This window comes from Sminthopsis crassicaudata, chromosome 2 (genome assembly GCF_048593235.1).
Source record: "Sminthopsis crassicaudata isolate SCR6 chromosome 2, ASM4859323v1, whole genome shotgun sequence".
Classification (NCBI taxonomy): domain Eukaryota; kingdom Metazoa; phylum Chordata; class Mammalia; order Dasyuromorphia; family Dasyuridae; genus Sminthopsis; species Sminthopsis crassicaudata.
In genome coordinates this window covers 157,026,529-157,046,492 of record NC_133618.1, presented here as the reverse complement: position 1 = coordinate 157,046,492, position 19,964 = coordinate 157,026,529, and the positions used below count along the sequence as shown (strand labels likewise).

The 19,964-nt window shown below is 43.7% G+C and overlaps 1 protein-coding gene across 1 annotated transcript; it reads right to left on the bottom strand.

Moving 5' to 3' along the window:
* Positions 1-276: 276 nt before the first annotated feature.
* NKX2-2 (NK2 homeobox 2) lies at positions 277-2,665 on the bottom strand. The gene is given in 3 exon segments (XM_074285047.1): positions 277-839; positions 2,381-2,399; positions 2,402-2,665. Coding segments are annotated over 3 exon segments (822 nt in total). The 5' UTR covers positions 2,642-2,665.
* Between the last annotated feature and the right edge of the window lie 17,299 nt (positions 2,666-19,964).

Sequence of the window (19,964 nt, the reverse complement as noted above, 5' to 3'; positions counted from 1 at the left end):
GTGGCAAATAAGCAGGACTGCACATAATTTTTGTAAACACGGCGCCCAGATCTCCAAAACCCCTCTCTCCAAAATAAAAAAAGAGAGGGAACACAATCCTTGGATTTTCCCACCCCAAGGAGCTCAAAACATTTCCTTCCCTTAAAAAAAAATGTCAAGAGCAAACTCCATAATAATAATTAGAATAATAATAATAGCGTCCTCCAGTGGAGTGGGATTTGTTTTGGAGCCTTGAGTCTCTTTCTCTCTCTCTCTCTCTAGGGCTAGGGCGTCTGCTCACCAAGTCCACTGCTGAGCTTGCACCAAATGGTGCGCTGTCGGGTACTGGGGGGTGCTGGCGGAGCTGTACTGGGCGTTATATTGCATATGCTGTAGCGACTGGGCGCTGTAGGCGGAGAAGGGGATGCCGGCCTGGAAGGTGGCTGCGGCCAAGTCCTGAGCTTTGAGCGTGTGGCAGGGTTTGCCGTCCCTGACTAAGACGGGCACGGCCACCCGGCGTGGGGAGGGCAGGGGGGTCACCTCCATACCTTTCTCAGCCCGTGCCCGTTTCATCTTGTAGCGATGGTTCTGGAACCAAATCTTCACCTGCGTGGGAGTTAGACGGATGAGGCTAGCCAGGTGCTCGCGTTCGGGAGCCGACAGGTAGCGCTGCTGCCGAAAGCGCCTCTCCAGCTCGTAGGTCTGCGCCTTGGAGAAGAGCACCCTCCTCTTCCGCTTTTTGCCCGCTTCCCCCCCGCCGCCCGGGGTCTCCTTGTCGTTGTCGGGCGACTCGTCGGCCGAGGGCTCCGGGGATTTAGCGCTGGAGTCCTGAGGGGGCGCCCCAGCCGCCAGCCCGTGCACTGCAGAGGGAGGATATGAGAGGAGGGAAGCAGGAAAGTGGAATGTAAGGCAAGATTGAGGATGGGTGAGGGTGGTGTGGGCAAGGACGGTAGAAAAAGAAAAGAGAGAGAGAGAGAAGAAGAAGAAGAAGAAGAAGAAGAAGAAGAAGAAGAAGAAGAAGAAGAAGAAGAAGAAGAAGAAGAAGAAGAAGAAGAAGAAGAAGAAGAAGAAGAAGAAGAAGAAGAAGAAGAAGAAGAAGAAGAAGAAGAAGAAGAAGAAGAAGAAGAAGAAGAAGAAGAAGAAGAAGAAGAAGAAAGAGAGAGAGAGAGAGAGAGAGAGAGAGAGAGAGAGAGAGAGAGAGAGAGAGAGAATATATGAGAGTATTAGAAAAAGAGAGAGAAAATGAGAGAGACTTAGGCCCTCTGCCCTGCCCCGCAGCAGCAGAAGATTGCTTATCCTCAAACCATCCCCTTGTGCCCCAATCTCTTCATCCCTTTTGGCTTCGAGGGGAAGGATTTAGGCCCACTATTTCTTCCTCTTTCTTACTCTCCCTTTCTAACCATCATCCTCATTTGAACCTGTCAAACAAACAAACAAAACTGATCTCTAGTTGGAGGCTTTTGGGAAGAAATCTCCTTGCCCCCTTGGCGATCTTCAGCACAGTTCAGAAGATTGTCAGAGCCGTCGGGTGTGCTCTCAGCTTCTCCAGGTGGGTAGGACACCCTGAAGAAGTGTTGGGGATAAAGGGGGAGACTCTTTTTCCCAGTGGTTATGAAAATGGCCATGAGGGTATCTTTTGCTCCTGGGAGGGGGGGAGGTACGAAGAGAAGAAAGGGGCCAAAGGATGGAGATGTCCTATACCCTTAAGTGATTTCCTCTCTAAAGAGACGTGGGCTGATTTTTAAAAGAAGAAAGCCACAATCCAGTCATTGATCAGCTCTTCCATTTTAGACATTTGTGTGTGTGTGTGTGTGTGTGTGTGTGTGTGTGTGTTTTGTTTTTGTTTTTCTAGGCTGTCTCTAAACCAACCGATATCCCGTGGCACAAAGCAGCCTCTATAGCTGAACAACGGGAGGGCTATTTATAGTACCCCCAGAATGTCCATCTGCATCTTAGGCTCCTTCAGAGATCAATACTACACACACAGGCTCGAACACAGAAGTGTAAATATGCCTAGTGATCTTTTGCCTTAATAATGAGATGGTATTTACAATTTGTCATAGGCCCCCAAATCTGAATTATAACAAATACCACCCTTTGGAAGGGCATTTAATCTCTTTTTCTTCATTTCCCTTCCAGTTCAACAGCATAAGAAAAAAATTCAAGGTATAAGCTCCCAGCTGCCCCAGTCCCCTTTCTTGAGACATACAGAGTTTTGAAATAAGGGTAAGAGTTAATAAATTCCCCCCACACCCAATCAATACTTTAGGGCCTGGCCTAGGTTGGGGTTGGGGTGACTGAGTTAAATAGCTTCTCTTTCCACTGTCCAACCACATTTGATCTAAGGGAGAAAGAAGGGGGAGGGAAGTGGAGGATTGTTAGAGTGAAGTTTTTTACTCACAGGAATATTGGATGCTCTCTCGGTACTGGCCAGCCAGCGGGTATAGGGGTTGTCGCTGTTGTCGTAGAAAGGATTTTTCAGGGGCAGGGTTTGTACTGCTTCCAGTGCGCTTGGTCCCAACACCCCGCTTCTCTTGGTAGGTTCCGACCCCTCGCTCTCTTCCTCTGCCCCCTCTGCCACCGATCCGTCCTCATCATTGGTGTCAGGCAGGTCTAAGATATCCTTGACCCAAAAGCCCGTCTTTGTGTTGGTCAGCGACATGGTCTGGGCCCGGCAATTTATGCAGGAAAGTTGCAACACCAGTTTGTCAATCCGCAGTTCTTCGGAAACACACACACACACGCACACACACACGAGGGGTGAGTGGGGGATGGGGAGGGGGAAGGGGAGAAAGGGGAGAAGTGTTGGATTTTATTTAAAAAAAAATATGTAACTATGAAGAAAGGAAGAAAAAAAATCCACTATTTTCTTTGAAAGGATTCAAAAATTTGTGCAGTAGAAGAAGCCAGGAGTTCCGCGGGCTGCTGATCTGAGTAACAGTTTGTAACTCCAGGAACGATGCCAAAGTGCGGTTACTTCGGGCTCCGGCTGCAGCACAGTGTGCGGTGTCTAGTGGCAAGAAAAAAATAAGCCATAGCTGGAGTGATCAGTCCATATAAGGCTGGTCTCCACACATGAACCTGCAGAGAGAGAGAGAGAGAGAGAGAGAGAGAGAGAGAGAGAGAGAGAGAGAGAGAGAGAGAGAGAGAGAGAGAGAGAGAGAGAGAGAGAGAGAGAGAGAGAGAGAGAGAGAGAGAGAGAGAGAGAGAGAGAGAGAGAGAGACATTAAAAACGCAAAAGGTTGGCCACGTGTGGGCGGGTCTTAGGAGTCAAGTGGATGAAGACAGTGTTTGCAGATGTGAAATTGTGGGTTTTGGGGAGATTCGAGCTCCCAGCCATTGGTCCCGTAGCACATGATGAGTGGTATAACGTGTCAATTAATTGCAAAGATGGGGAGGGCCTTTTTACACAGTATTTACATACAAAGAACTACCAAGTCGCTTGATATTCCACACACTTGAAATTGGCATTTTTAACAAATTGCTTCTGAAAAGGAAAAAGAAAAAAAAGGGGGGGATCCAGTTTTATATTCAACACCGTCAACTCTTTTCCCCTCCCCAGCAAAATGAAAGATCTGCCGCGCATAGCTGAAGAGGCTACGAGTCTTTGGAATGGGGGGGGAGTGAGAAGAAGAGGAAATCTCTTTTTCGAATTAATGGTGGTTACCTAAACAAGATGCTGTTCAGATGGCAAGAGACCAACTTATGTAAACCTCCTAGGTCAATATTTTGGTTGAGGCTTAAGGATGAGCACTAGAAATTAAACAGGCGAGTAATTGATTCTAGCTAGCTCCGAAATACCCCGGAATAGCTGAGCGGAGGACTCTTTCGCCCTCTTCCATCCACAAGGCAGATTCTCCCCCCACCCCCCATGCCCTCCTTTTATTTGCTGAAGTCTAATTTATTTCACTCATTCGTCTCTCAACTCTCTCCCCCCCCTTCCCCCTTGACACAGACAAGGACAGGCGTTTCAGTTAAGCTTTTGACATCATGAGTTAAGAAGATGGGGTATGTGGAGAGGAAGGTCTGTTCTAACTCCAGGACTGGTTTGAACTCAAGATGTTCTCTTTCCCCCTCAATTTCCTTTCTGGCCTTGCTCGGATAAACCACGGAAATTCCCAGCATTTCCTCTATGTTCTAGCAAGCCAGTCAAATAATGTGAAGTGTGAGAGCGATTTGGAAACTCGGGAGTGAAGACTCGGATACAGAGACAGCCCTCTGTCCTTTTTTCCTCATGTATTACCCCCCCATTCCCCGCCCCCGTTTGAAACTCAGCGTGTGGTGGAGCTAGAAAAGGGAAGGAGTACTGAGAGGTGTTAAGGGCGGGGGGGGGGGGGGGTGACTGACCCAGAATGTATCAGGGAACTGTGACTGGAAGAATGAGGGGCGAGAAAGAGACAAAATATCCACCCGCAAAGCTGTTTGGAGGGATGGTGTGTGTGTGTGTGTGTGTGTGTGTGTGTGTGTGTGTGTGTGTGTTGGCCAATACTTTCAGTGTCTTCATCTTCCATCTAACTCCGCCCATAACTTTCTTTTTCCTTCCCTGGCGACTTTGTTCAGTTCGAGGGGTTAATGGTTTGAAACCCTGAGTTAGGATTGTGTTGAATCTGCATTCTCTTCCTGACCCGGTAACTGCACTATTCCCCTTTAACAGCCCCCTCCCTTTTCTCTGGGCGGTAGAACCCAGCTCCTAGGGTATAGTCTTATTTTAAGTACACTAGTTTTTCTCCTGGGATTATCTAACTTTTCGTCACCATTATCAAAACGCTACCGGAGAGAAGTTTGACTTGGGGAAGGAAGAGAACGTTGACTTTGGGAGAGAGGTCTAGGTCCGACTTGATTTCGAGTGCCCCTCCCCCTCTTTTATGGAGGGAATTGAGGTGTTGGGGGAGGGTCAAATAATGGGGAGCTTGGTGGAATGTGCTCGACTTCCCCCTCTGCCCCACCCCCCAAAATCGGTTTTTATTTTGCTCCCCAGCAAAGCGGAGTTTGACTGGCCTCCGGAGCAATTTATTATTGTTGATCGGTTTATTTCTGCATCCCTCTCTGCCTCCCATCTAGTATGTGACGTGGGTGACAATGTCTCCGGGCTAAGCGAGCCCTTCGGCGCATCCTGGGTGGTCGGACCGGGCAAACACAAATACAAACCGATTGCTAAGCTGCGGACAATGGGCGAAATGTAGACAAATGTCCTGCTCCTGTTGGAAGCTTTTGTCCGGGCTCGGTTTTTGCATTTATTTCAGTGGCGAAATAATGCATGATTGACGCCCTCTTTCAGCGTGTCCTAACTGTTTGGAATAAATCTAAGGTTGTTCCTAGTTGTCATGGCATTCAACTGCTCTCAATGGACTATCTCTTCATTCATTTCGGAATCCATCCACAATATTAAGGAAACCCCTTCATGTTGACGGTCCCCGATTCCTCTTTCTCTACCCAATATACTTTTCTCTCTTCTTTTTCTTTTTCTTCCTCTTTTCTTTTCTTTTCTTTTTCCTCCCTGTACGATTAGAAAATGAATTGAATAGCATCCCTGATACCCATTACTTTGGTCTCCCTCTATCCTATTCTTCCCCCCTACCCCCACCCCTGTGTGTCTCTTACTTTTCTCTCTCTTTTCACGTGGGAGCTCTTTGGCCTCTAGGGCAATGTGTCTAGGTTGGAGGTGCAGAAGAGAAACACAGTAGAGTTCAGCAGGGTTTGGACCTAGGGGCCTAGAGGTTTCCTTTTCTATTGTTATCTAGTTGCTAAATAAATCACTGAATACCTACTCCGTCTAGATTCAGGAAAATAAAGAGTCACTGCCTCGATTCCTCAACTTAGCAATCGAGGTTGGACCCTCCTTTTGTCCCTTCTCTACTCCTCATCCCCCCCCCCCCAACCCATCTCTGGGAACAGAGGCGAGGTTTCTGGGGGCATTCTGCAACCTTCAATTGTGGCTGACAAGAAGACAAGATAAACCCTTGGAAATCAGTAAGAAATCGTTTCCCTTAGGGTTGGTAAGGAGATGCGCTGGGGTGGGAAGACTTCTTTCCTTTATTCTGGAGTGCTGGTATGTTAGAATCAGAAAGTTCTATCTTTTACTCCTCCGACAATCTTTTCATCCTTTAAACCACTGACACTTAAACCACAGACACTACACTAGAGACAGACTGACTCTGGTGCCTAGGTTCTTGGAAGTAGGCCTTACCCCAGTTAGTCTGCCACACTGCTTAATCCCTCCAGGGAAATGCATTCGGTATTAACCTTTTGGGCAGGAAAAGCTAAAGGAGTATAGTGTGTGCATCCATGTATGTGACTGGCAAGGTGCTAGTTCCCCCTCCTCCCACCTACTTCCTTTCCAGAATCTGTCCACCCCCTTTCATTCTTCCCCCTTCCCCCTCCCCTTTAGAGAGCCTATAAGATGCACGGACCACCTGATAGGTAAATATTTTCCCGGATTCTCAGAATTAATCAACCAGGTGGAAGAGGGGCCTCACAAAGGACTATTGAAAAAAATCACAGTCTGGCCCCCCAGTCTCCTTTCTGCTGCTCACAAAGACCTACTAAGTTTACTCCTTTCTGGTTCTCACCAAACACATCTTATCCCAGGCCTACTCTGCACAACTCTTCAGGATCCCAGAGAATGACTTCCCTTACAACTATTAGCCTTCACATTCAAGACACCTGCAAATACCTATTCAGCCAAAGACCCATTGCCCCCCCCTCCCCACTCAAGTTTTTTTTATTTCTAAAAATTTTACTGGTTTCCCAAGATCATTCTTAATCTTGAGAATGAATTTTTAGGGTTGCTCTTTCCTGTTGTGTTTTGTCTCCCTTTTTCTACCTCATCCACTCTTTAATCTTTAATCCTGATTCTTCTTAGAATCAGGAGGGAGATTTGGTGATTCTCTTTTGGGATGGTTTTTTAGCAAATCTCCACAGTCCAGTCCACTAGACATGTGGCTCCCATACAGAGCTTCCTAAGAGCTGACATTTGCAATTGAAAAGGGCTACAGAAAGCAACCGGGAGCACTTTAATCAAGGGAAAGAAACTGGGTTTGTTATAGGTAGATCATAAAATACAAGTTCCCAAAGAGAAGTGTGGAGGGTGAGAGAAGGCACAGAATTGTTATGTTGGGATTCAGCTGGCCTGATGGTAAGTCTTGCTGTGGAACCTACCCTGGGTGCAGAACTGAGAGGGTGGTCCAGGACTTGAAGCTGAGACCTTAGGGAGAGAAAGTGCAAAATGCCCATTTTATGCAGTTGCTGCAGCCCAGACTCAAATTAAACAGGTGATTAAGCACTATTGACTCAGAGAAAAAGTGAAAATGAGAGTGGGGGGAGGGAGGGAGGAAAGGAGGGAGAAGGAGGGAGGGAGGGAGGAAAGGAGGGAGAAGAAGGGAGGGAGGGAGGAAGGGAAGGAGAAGAAGGGAGGGAGGGAGGAAGGGAAGGAGGGAGGGAGGGAGGGAGGGAGGGAGAGAGAGAGAGAGAGAGAGAGAGAGAGAGAGAGAGAGAGAGAGAGAGAGAGAGAGAGAGAGAGAGAGAAGAGAGAACGCTTTTTTCCAAGCAGACTAGTTTCTTTCAGCAATAGTTTTGCTGACTTGGATTGTTCAGGCCACAACAACCAGGCGGGAAGTCCCCAGTAGAATCTGGTGCTGCAGAAAAATCCACTGATACCTCTTCAAGGTAGTATGCACCTGATTAGTGACATTCATCTTTCTTTTCTGCTTAATTTATATTTTCTCTCTCTTCTTTTTTTGGAGTCACCTTTTAAAGAAATATATATATTTTTTTTTGGTTGTTCTCCCTTTGCCAGACTCAGATTACAAAAAGGGCAGAGGATCCTTAGAGATTATAATTCCTTCTCTTTCCATCTGGATCAACTCTTTGTTTGTCCTCTCCTCAAACTAATTTTTTTTCAATTTTACCAGAATCTAAAATCTTTTATCATTTCTCTTTTAGGAAAATTCTAGATCATGTCATCTATTTACAAAAATATTGTCCCCAGCAACCTGAATTTGCGTCTCTTTTTAAAAGAGGATGTAAGAATAGTCCTAGATCAGGCCTTATTCCAAAACTAAAGTTAAAATAGAGTATGGAGTTGGAGGAATGTCCAATTGCCTCTACAGTTTCCAAAAATTGCTCTCCACTGCCTGGCTTCTAGTGGTTTTCTTCATCTAGCAACTTTTGTTGTGATGCCCAGAAGAAGCCACAAAGACCTTCTAGTGTCACCCAGGCAAATGGCATCCGATCCTAGCCTTCTCAATGATTTTGCTCTGTTCTTCCTAAAACTCACCAGGAGGAAAAGGGAAAAAGATGGTGGTGGTGATGGTACTCTCTGGGGGCTCACAAAACAGAAATGGATAGATTCTTTTCAGGGGGACTTGGGATAAGTCTGCCCCCTCCCCAATAAATCCCTTGTTGAAACACTGTAGTAATAGTCCTCAGGGATAACTGGAGGATTTAAGCTTCTACACAGCAGGATAGAAGGAGGGGTTGGGGTGGGAGTCGGGTTATTTGAACAATTGAGCAAGAGGCCTAGAAGAAGAGGTGAATGTACACAGGATAAGTGGTTGCACTTAAGAACAAGTGGCTTCTAGTCATGTCACAGTGTTTACCTGTTTACTTTTACAGGTAGCTCAAGCACAAACCATTAGCCTTTTCATCACACCTTCTGGAATATGGGGACTCCTTCATTCCCCATTCCTATTCCTGCATCTAATTCCTAGTCCTTTTTCATTCCTGCTCACCCTAAATCAAGGGCTTTTTAGATCTTTGAGGAAGCATCTGTAGTCATCTGTTTTAAGAAACAGTAGGGAACTCCTCCCCCCTCCTCCACCTTGATCAGAAACTAGGAGAAGGTGAACACACCTTACACACTGCAGTGAACTCACAGATTTTACAACACCTGCATGGACACCTGCCAGTTCACAGATATATCATATTCCTAGGGTATTGAAAGATACTGACTTGTCTGATGAAGTTCCAGGAGGAATTCACATTGCCCTGGATTATTTTGGGATTGGTACAACCCTTGTCTTACTCAAAAGCCACGAAGAGACAAGAGGAAATTGATTAGGTTTCTGCTCAGATGCACAGAAACCGGGGCTCCACCCCTGTATCGTGGCCTGATGTGCACTCACTTGGTGCTCTAGCATGCGGAGAAATGACTTCAGCTACGTGGCCTTGGTGGCAGGCTGCCGAATACAATTATGGAATTAGAGGCATCATTTCCCCCCTTCCTAGGGCAGATGCGCTTCCACTCATTAAAAAGTACAAGGTCTTTTCCTTTTATTGGGAGGCACTTTACTTGTCTGACTTCATTTTTTTTTTTTTTTAAAGGAATGAAAAGGAGTTGAAAAGTACCCCCCCCTCTCTTTTTGTACAGTACACTGGGCTGACCTTTCCCCTACCACTGAGTCCATCCCTGATAACAGCCTTCAAGTGGATTAGTTTATTGTTTGCCCAGTGCCAAGGTGCGGGCAATTGTTTTCTCTCACTCCAGCATAGCACCTTAATGCTCCGGTGAGGATTAGTGAAGCTGACACAAAGCCTTTGTAGGAGGAGAAGGTTTATTTTATCTTCAGTTTGATACCCTGAAGAAGACACATACTTGAAATCAATGGGAATGGAAGATACAGCCCAGTTTAGGTCTGATGAAGGGATTCACCTTCCCAAGGCATACTTCCTAGATTCACAATAAGATGCTTTGTTTTAAAGTGGGAGCAGGGGGAAAATAGCGGAACTTTGAGGATAAGAGGTGCTAGTCTTTGTTGGGGACAAGGGGTGGGGAGGGGAGCATTGCTCCAGCATACAGTTTCCAACATGAGGACCTTTCCCTGAATAGACAGCTTCAAATTCTGTTTGTCTTCAGAGAGTCACTGGATAGCTACCTCTCCAATGCTGCACATACTCTATTTGAATATCTTTTCTATAACTACTTGACATCCATACATCCATGAAGGGGAAAGCCAGACAATATGGATGGTGGAACACAAAAGAGGTCACTATTTGAAATATTTGGGTAGGAAATATGAAGGAATGGGAGGGAGAGTGAAAAAGAGAGGGAAAGAAGAAGAAAGAGGAAAAGAAAAAAGAAGGAAAGATGGAGGAAAGAAGGAAGGAAAGAAGGAAGGAAGAAAGGAAAGAAAAGAGAGAAGAGAAGGAATTCTAAGAGAGGCCTTCCTCAAGTCTAACGCTTTAAGGTGAGGTTCTTTCTTTCTTTCTTTCTTTCTTTCTTTCTTTCTTTCTTTCTTTCTTTCTTTCTTTCTTTCTTTCTTTCTTTCTTCCTTCCTTCCTTCCTTCCTTCCTTCCTTCCTTCCTTCCTTCCTTCCTTCCTTCCTTCCTTCCTTTCTTTCTTTCTTTCTTTCTTTCTTTCTTTCTTTCTTTCTTTCTTTCTTTCTTTCTTTCTTTCTTTCTTTCTTTCTTTCTTTCTTTCTTTCTTTCTTTCTTTCTTTCTTTCTTCCTTCCTTTCTTTCTTTCTTTCTTTCTTTCTTCATTCCTAAGAGTTCCCTATAGTAAGAAGGGCAAAGAGATTTTGTGGAACCTTTCTGTTCAGTAGATCAGGAAGCTCTATTTGTATAGGAAGATCTTTATATACTATTCTATCTAGGAAGGAACTGGTTGGATGTAGGAGACTTTTTGAATCACAACATTTGAATAAGGTTAGAAGAGCTGAAAACCCGAATGTACCTGCACTACAATAGGTATAGGTGCTCGGTGTTTTCCTGGTACCATATTAACCAAGCAGTCATAATAGCAGAATTAATAGTTCATCTCTTTGTTTTTCTTTCTTCCGTGCATAATGAACCCTGGATACAGAATGTGGAAAATTAAATGAACTCCTTCTTACTCAGCTCCTCTATTTTTTTTCCCAAGGAGAAATATAATAACACTTTCATGATTCTCTTAAAAAAAATAAATCTCCCAAGGTCATAAATTGTAATAGAAATTAGGATTTCTCTTTCTATTATTCAGTCCCATTGTGTGTGGGGTAGGACCTGGGGGCATATGTTAGGACTTTGATAAATGCACTTTAATGACATCTTTGAAAATATGCCCAATAAAATAAAAGGCCAGAAAAGCCGTTTTCCTTTCATGGATGTTAAATTGGACAAGAAATGCTGTTTTAGGTAGGTAGCAGGCTACAGAATAGGACCAGCTTATTTATAATGTATTTTCTTTGATAAAATGCTGAGAATCTTCCCCGGGGCAGTCCTTTCAGTTCCAATCTATTATAACCGTTTTATTGGTGAACCTAACGTAGTGTCCCTTTAGGCAAACCCGTAAGCCTCCTTCCTTCACTAGCTCTAATGATTAAATATGTCACAATGAGATTAAGCATTGTCAGCCCTGCCTTCGGAAAGGTTCTTCCCAGCCAAACCCAACAGTCTCTGATAACCACCATGTGAATGGGGAGATTTGTGTGTCTTTTGGACCAGTAGAGCCGAAAGCACTTTCTTATCTGAATTTACTTCCTAATTTGTAAGAAAAAAAAAATGCGGAGGACATAAAAGTACAACAGCTCCCAATTGTGTTTTTACAGTATTTAAAACGAGGCAGGTCTGAAATTGAAATTTATCATAGGTTGAAATTTTTTGCATTTTGCAGAAAAAGAATCGGATACAAATGTGTAGGACTAGCCCACGTGCACATACATACATTCACCCAGACAGAGACATTGCAATTTGCTCCAAAACAGTCAACTCTGAAGAATTCTGAGACACCGCACCACTCCCCGTTAACTTTCTGGAAGTTATTCACAGAAGACTTTGGGGACCGGGAGAGTTACCACCACGCTAACCGATCTAAGTCACTATATCTCAGAAAAAGAGAGGTGATATTCTAAATATTCTTAGATATTATGCTCACTTCTGGGTTCAAACAACAGATACTCTTAAGAAGCCTAGGACCTCTGGGGACTTGGGCATTCATTCTTGATCCTCTGGCGAACTCTACTGCCTCAAGCGAGAACTGTCCTACTCAGAGATCCCTGGCAGGGGAAGACTTTGCTCGACAGGTCCTCTTTTCACTTTAACCTCCCGCTTTTGCTTTTTCACTAACTTGGATCTTCGATAACCGACTTTTCTCTCACAGGACAATCCAGAGACAACTGTTTCTATCTCCTTCATATCTTCCACCCTTCTCTTTCCTGTCTATTTCGTACCGTCTCCTATTTCCCTTTTCATACATTAGAAAAAATTTTTTTAGACCCACAAGAAGTCAACAACCCAAAGTCCCAAACATCTCTCACCACGATCCCTTCCCAAGCACGACCTATTGAAATCTCACTTTTCACTCCCGCGTTCCCCAAAACTCACAGATTTCATTGCCTCAGAACTGCTCGCCACCATACACACAAGAAGACTTACTCGATTTACGCAGGTACAGAACGTGTAACCAAAAAATCCTTCAAGTTCCCAACTACACATAGACCTGGTGTCCCGGCAGGTGGGTGGTTGGTAGGGAGATGAAGAGGGAGAGGCGTGCTGTTCTTCACGCTCACACTCCTGGTTGGTTTGAAAACAACCCAGATTAGTCTTGATTCTCTTCTTTATCTGTTCTCTCTCCACCCTCCTTCCTTTCTATCGTCCCCCCCCTCCCCAGTGGCCCCACCCCCTCCTTGCCTTAGCAACAAGAGTTGCTTCCCTTTAGTTTGTAAGGACTCTTTGATCTCCCGATTTTCTCTACTTTTACTTTTGTCTCCTCATATCTGTATCTCACCTCCCAGCACTTGGCATCTTCCTCTTCCTCCTCCCTACAACCCTTTCTAGATTGCAGAAAAAGTGGAAGACGGCCGGGACACCTAGTTGCTCCCGGCCTCTGCTGCAGGTAAACTTTTCCCCCGCTCAAGTGTGGTTGGGAAAGATGGGTTTCCGCATCTCCCCCTCCCCCATCCCCATCCTGGCGTTGCTCCCTTCTATAATTATCTATCCGCATAATATAATCACAAAGATCATGGAAAATAATAAATATTCCGCACATTCCCACCTGCTGCTTCCGGAGACTGAAAGACAGAACTCCTCACGGTTCCTGCCGGATCTGGGATGAAAAGGGTGTGTGTGTGTGGGGGTGTGTGCGTGTGTGTGTGTGTGTGTGTGTGTGTGTGTGTGTGTGCGTGCGTGCGTGTGTGTGTGTGTGCGTGTGTGTGTGTGTGTGTGTGTGTGTGTGTGTGTGTGTGTGTGTGTGTGTAGAGTCAGGGAGGGAAGAGGAACGGACTGAGAGATTTGGCGCCGAGAGAGGTCTCCCGGGTCTGGGCCAGCTGGAGCTGCTTCTCTCCACGGGGCCGGTTCCTTGGGTACCAGGAGGCGGGAGGATGGGATTGCTCCTGCGCCGGCTGGGCCCTTTGGGCACCGCCCGTTCCGCCCCCAGCAGGCTTCCCTGCCCTGGCTCTGTCCCGGCTTTCCTTCCGCCGCCAATAGCCGCTCCGGGAGCTCCGCATAAGGCTCCCCTCCCTTCCCGGCTGATGTAGGGAAGGCGAGGAAGAAAATGGGTTGGGGGTGGAGCGGCTGGCGGGATGCGACGGGCAGGGGCGGGGGGGGGGGGGGTGAGGCGTAAAGCTATATGGCTATGGGGATCTCAAATCTTTACCTCGATTGAGAGACAGGGCAGTCTGGACCTTATCACCCACAGTTGTCCCCACATCTCTTCTGACCCCAGCTGGGTCAGTTCTCCACACCCTTGGTCCTAGTGATTTCGCACCTACAGCTTCTTGTAGTTTGACCCTTGTCTCCTCCCCCTTTCGCATGCCCTCCCGCCCCAACTTTCCCTTAGTATTTCTATCAGCCCCAAACTCCCTCCTGGAAGTCAGAGGGTTAAAGGAAATACAGCTCCGAAGCAGGGGCTCACCTGGTTGGGGGGTAGGAGTGGGAGTGGGGAAAGGAGGGGGAAGAGACAGGGAAAGGGAGAAAGACAACCGGGGAGAAGCGGATTGCTCAGCTCCTCCCCAAAAAGGATTAGGTGCTGGAGAGCCTGCTGCTCAGCTTCTGCTGCAGAATCGGTGCAAGGAAGGCCGGTGGCTCTACAAGGGTTGCTAATTGTTTTTCGCAAAGCTCGGGTCGGCCAGTGGCTGGAGGAGAGAATAACCCATCCTTGTCCGGGTCTGCGCCGCTGCTCCGAATTCCGCGAAGCGCTCCTCGGTCGGCCTTTGCCATTCCACGCCTCCTCCGGGCCCCCGACCCCGTTGCCCGCTTGGCAGCGCGGAGCCGAGGCGAGCGAAGCAGCGCCAGGCGAATCGAGGGGGCCGGCTCCCCCTCGGCCGCAGTGCTCTCTGTTTGTTTTCCTTCCCCCATTGACGTGAGTCAAAATATTGGCCATATGTTCAGCGGTAATAAATTGGGTATAAGCGCAAACACACTTGTTCCTTGATGGCTCTTTCAGCTGCCACAGGGCCTGGCTGGCTAGAGGAAGTTTTTGCTCGCTTTTCTCCCTATCTCCTCCACAATTCATGGTAATAAGACGCGAGCTCCCTTGTTTTCCATCACTTGTCCGAGGCCCAGAGATCCCAAATTGTTTCCAACAGTCTCCTTCTCTTTTCTCGGGGACCCAAGTTGTCCTGGGATCTGGGCCACCCCACAACTTTCCTTCCTGCGGACCAGTCTGCTGGTTCACAAGCTAACCCTCCATAAATTGCTCGGTAGCTAAGACGCCATAAAACCAAATAGCCAGATGTGGCACGTTATTTATGTGTGAGAGCTCGTTTACACTAGATATGCTGATCCAAGCCCTGATGGCTTGGCTTTAACAGGAAGATTACAAATCTTGTTCAATTTCTAGAACTCCAGTTAAGATCTTCTTTCTTCTGAGGCAGCATTTGAAGGGTGGTGGTCCCTCTGGGGGAAGGAGAAGAGGAGGGTGGGATTCAGTTTTTTGAAAGCCAAAGAAGAATTACATTTTGTCATTGACTTAAAACTCAGCCCAGCACCGGGTCAGACAAGCTCTTGGATTTTATATTTGTTGTCTTTTCTCTGCTTTCATTGCTCTCAGCTTTTCACAGGGCACTGGAGAAGAAGGGCTATGGCTCATCTCTAATCTTGGCCAGACTCGGAAATGGAGGCTGCAGCTGAAAGCTATAGACTGAAGATGCACAACACTAGGGGGGTTTGGATGGGTAGCTGCTGTCTGAGACCTTGGGAAAATGATCTGGTCATTCAAAGCAACTTGGAGATCGGGGTGGTGGTGGAGTGGTTTAGGACTTTGTCAATTCCGATTTCAAAGAGAAAGAAGGAAAATAACTCATCTAAAAGATGAGTGGCTTTATAATTAAAAACAAGACATCAACTTAACCTAGAGGCAAACCTGGCATCATATAATGAAATCTGGGTTGCATTGTACTCAGCAAAGAGAAGTAAGCACTCTGTAATAGAAAACAATTGCTCCATTTTTTTCCCCCACAGAAGGCAGCCACCAAAGGTTAAGATGTTGCATTTCTACAGTGCAGGTCATGAGGCACTTTACTCATATGAATTTATTAAGAGTCATTGTCTCTCCCATGCCATTGCTTTACTATTACTTGAAGTGAACCAAATTCTCTCTGTGGTTAATAAGCACTGAGCCAGCCCCCCTACCATCCTTTTCATCTTCAAAACACCTGGGGTTCCCTGAATGACATCTTCTATTTGAATCTGTCCAGAGAAAATAAAGGATGGAAAATGTTTCCCTACTGCAGTGAAAAACACAAGCATTTGACTTCACTATGATAACTTATCTTTGTGCTATATTCACTGGATAACTGTCCTTAGGTAGCTGTTAAAGGTGGAAAAGATCCAGTTTAAGAAGTGGTAGGTGGATCAGAGGGGAGGAGTAAATTGTGGATGGGAGAGGTGGGGAAATAGCCATTTCTACAGGTACAAAAAAACCCTACAAAAAAACAAGCAAACAAAAAAAACCCCAAACAAACAAACAAAAACCCCCAACAACTATGCAATGTAGTTTTCAATCCTCAGTGCTGAATATACATAGCACCTCTTCCATGTCTGGTTCTTTCCTGGCCCTCAGAGGGACACATTGAGAAATCTCTAATTACTGCAATAAAATCTCAGGCAACATTGAACCCTTTAGGAGTTGTTGATCTTGAAGTGGTTACTACTGTACTTCACACTTCCTTTCGGAAATTAAGCCTTTATCTGTGGTTAAAAACAGGCTGTAGAGGTTTATTGAAGGGTTTATCTCGGTCAAGGGGTATGTCTTAGGTTCAAGCATATGAAAATGTTATGCTGAACTGTTTACATGGAGATATTTCATATATAAAATAAGATTGAGACATAACAAGAGGATCATGAAATTTGCTACTACTTAATAGTTTGGTTCTACAAGGACAGAATAATAGAAGCTTTTCATTTTTTCTTGAGGATTATGCCTGCAATTCAAGTACCTGCCACCACGTAAACATTATTTCCCAACAGTTTTATATGTATGAAAAACTGGGAAAGATAGTGTAAAACACAATTTAGTCTGTATTATTTTTTTTTCTGTTAAAAAAATCTCCATTGAAGAAATAGTATAAGCTTTTTTTGTTTTTGTTTTTGTTTTTATTTTATTTTATTTTTTTTGTTTTTTGTTTTTTTACAAGACAATCAGGGTAAAGTGATTGGTTCAGGCGTATGAAGCTAGGAAGCGTCAAGTGTTTGAGGCCACACTTGAACTCAGGTCTACTTAACTTCAGGATTGGTTCTCTATCCACTCCATCACCTGACTGCCCCTGAACTATTTATTTTGAGAAATATGGAAAAAAGAAACACAACCATCTAGATACCAGTCAAAAATCCACTTTTAAATATAGTTAAGTGCTTTCAGACCTAAAAATTCATTCTGAATCTTCTCATAGGATACAAAGTTTTCCAAGCTAGGCTCATTTAGAGGAAGGGGTGAGCTTTTGTGAATGAGAGTTTACCATTCCTCCCCCATTTATATCTCATCTATCTATCTATCTATCTATCTATCTATCTATCTATCTATCTATCTATCTATACACACACACACACACATATATATATACATATATCTGTTTATCATCATTCTATTATTAAAGTTGTATTTCAGTTATGGTGTTAAGGCAACCTTGGGTATCATGGAGGTTATACTATTGGTGTATAAACTACCAAGTTATAAAAAAACTTTGATTATAGTCCAACATGTCTGTCATCTAAGGACTAGTAATGAATTTTGGAGGGGCTGATTGCAAGGAAACTATGTACCAAGGCAGAGTGGTATTGCAATTTATAATACTAGAAAAAGTACATAAAACTACCGTTGAGATTTGTGTAACCCTAATTACTTTTCTTGGAAGCTGAGAAGGTAAATTCAGTTTTAAGCTACATTAAGAGTATGGCATTTAAGAATAAAGATATGATATAATGCTCAGATTATATCTGTAATATTCTTTTCAGTTCTGAGTTTTATATATTAGGGAAGGGCATTGGAAAGCTTACAAATATCCAAAAGAAAGTCATCTAGAACAGTCAAGGACATTGCATCTTTATAATATGTGGACCATTTGAAGGAACTGTGAATATTTATACTGGAGAAGAGAAGATTTAGATGACACAAAAATCACTGAGTTTTTGAAGAGCTGTGAGTTGAAGGTAATATTATTATTCTATATGGACCCTTAGGAATAGAAATAGGAGGAATGGGTGGAAGTCACAGAGGCAATTTTAGGCCTGATGTAAGGAACAACTTCTTAACATAGCTTTTCAAAAGTAGATTGGACTGAAAGTGTATAGGCTTTCACTTGAGGTTTTCAACCAAAGACTGGAGAAATGTATTTAAAAGTATTTATTAAATGCTTAGTATGTGCCATTATGAGGATTGTTGGTGACATAAATAAAAAAAATAAATACAATTCTAGTTCTTAAGAAATTTACATTCTAAGAAGAGGAAAAAACACATAAAGAATTAAGGGTCAGGGATAATCACCTGCAAAGTATGTTGTGGAGAAAATAATTTTTTCAGGTTTGGGCTAATTAGCTAATCTAATTCCTCCCAAATTTGAAATTCATTAATTCTATGTCTCTAGATCAGGGATTTTTTTTCCCCTGAGGCTGGGGTTAAGTGACTTGCCCAGGGTCACACAGCTAGGAAGTGTTAAGTGTCTGAGACCATATTTGAACTTGGGAAATCAGGGATTCTTAACCTCTTTTATGATATGACAGTCTGATGAAGCATATGGATCCTTTCTCAGAATAATATTTTTAAATACTTAAAGGAAATGCTAAATTTTAGTAAGAGTTCTGTGAAAATAATATTTTTCCCCTTCCAAGTTTGTGGAGTATTTAAAACTCTGCCCTGGCGGTCCATGAACCCCAGGTTGAGAACTTCTACTTTACATAGGTTTATCTATGATTATATCACTTTCTTCTCCCTTTCACTCACCACTTTTAGGGACTCAAAGTTTCTACAATTGTCCTACTTGGAAAACTGACTTCCACAAACCTTATCTCAGCATCAAGTCTCACATTGTCCTTTGACCTAATGGAAAAGAAGCAAAATTGGCATATATCTTCATTAGAATTTGAATGTTTCAGGCCTCTTTGTAGTGAAGTTTCATAAAATTATGCTCTATTTGGAAACAACTGGAAATATAAAGTAAATAAATAAATCATGTAAAATGTCTAGTGAGTTTTACAGTTTGAAGGTTCATTTTTCTAGATCTTCCACACAATAGTCCAATATTTTATTGGAGCTAAAGATTAAAATGGCGAAGCTTGGTATCCATGTAGATGCTTCAGAGATCCATGGCCCATAATTTGGAAGTCATTCTTATAGAGAAAAAGTTCTGATACCTCCATTCTTTGGTCACTTTTTTCCAGGATACCTCAAATAAAATGGGTTGCCCCCTCTCCCCCATACACATCCATTTTGTTTTTGCTTACTATTTCTTATGACTGTGATATCCTTTCCCTACCATTTCTGATTGTTGGACTATCTTTAAAATGTCATTAAATTTTAAGATTTTTGGCAGGAACTTTTTTTTTGCTTTTTTTATATACCTAGCACTTAGAACATTGTAGGCACATAGAAGGCATTTAATAAATATTATTGATTGTCAACTCTTTTTTGAAACTTTTCTTGATTTGTCCTTCCTCCCAAATTCTGTGAGTCTTGCTCATACCTCTCATATATTTATCATGGTAGCACACATGGAACAGTAGAAAGACTGTATTAGGACTCAGAAAATCCCATGTTAAAATCCTACCTCTATGCTTTTAGGCAAATTATATCACCTCTCTGGGACTCAGTTTCCTCATCTGTATAAGGAGGGAATTGGACCAGATATCTTTTTTGGTCCTTTCTATCTCTAAATATGTGATCCAATGATTCAGCATAGTAATTGTTTTTATATACTTATCCTTTTAAAAATATGCAATCATGTATCATTTGAAGTACCCCTAAATTGAAAGCTACATGAAGGTGGGGATTGAGGTTTTATTTATCTCTGTATCATTTCCAGAGTAGCATATTGCTCTGCAGCAGTAGGTGCTTTATAAGTGTTTATTGAATTGAATTGGAAAGAGCATCCCTGGTTAGAATTGAATTATGCTTCCATGGAAAGGTAGGTGAGTTTGCTTAATGCATCTGTAAACATACTCAGAGATTTAAGTACAAAATCTAGCATCAAAGGAGACCTTTTGGATTTGTGGTGCTCCTTTTAGTGCCCTCAATCAGAGAAGGGCTTAGAGGGAGATATACAATGGTTTTATCTGGCAAATAGACTTCTGCTCCAATAATGTCTGCATTACTGGTAGACAAAGCTTACTCTCTTCCTTCATTTCCTCTCATAAGCAAGAATGGCCTGCACACTAGTAATATATTTGACAGTCTCTAGAAGTTTCAAGATCTTAAGAGGAGGAGAATGATTGATTCTTATTTCTTCTAGGAGAGCTCTAGGTATGTGGGTACACTATAGAATATACATTGTTTTCCTAAAACATGAGAAAAAGTCCCTAAATTTGGGGATGTGATGTTGTGAAAAGGTATTCCATTTTGTGAAAGGCTGCATTTCACTT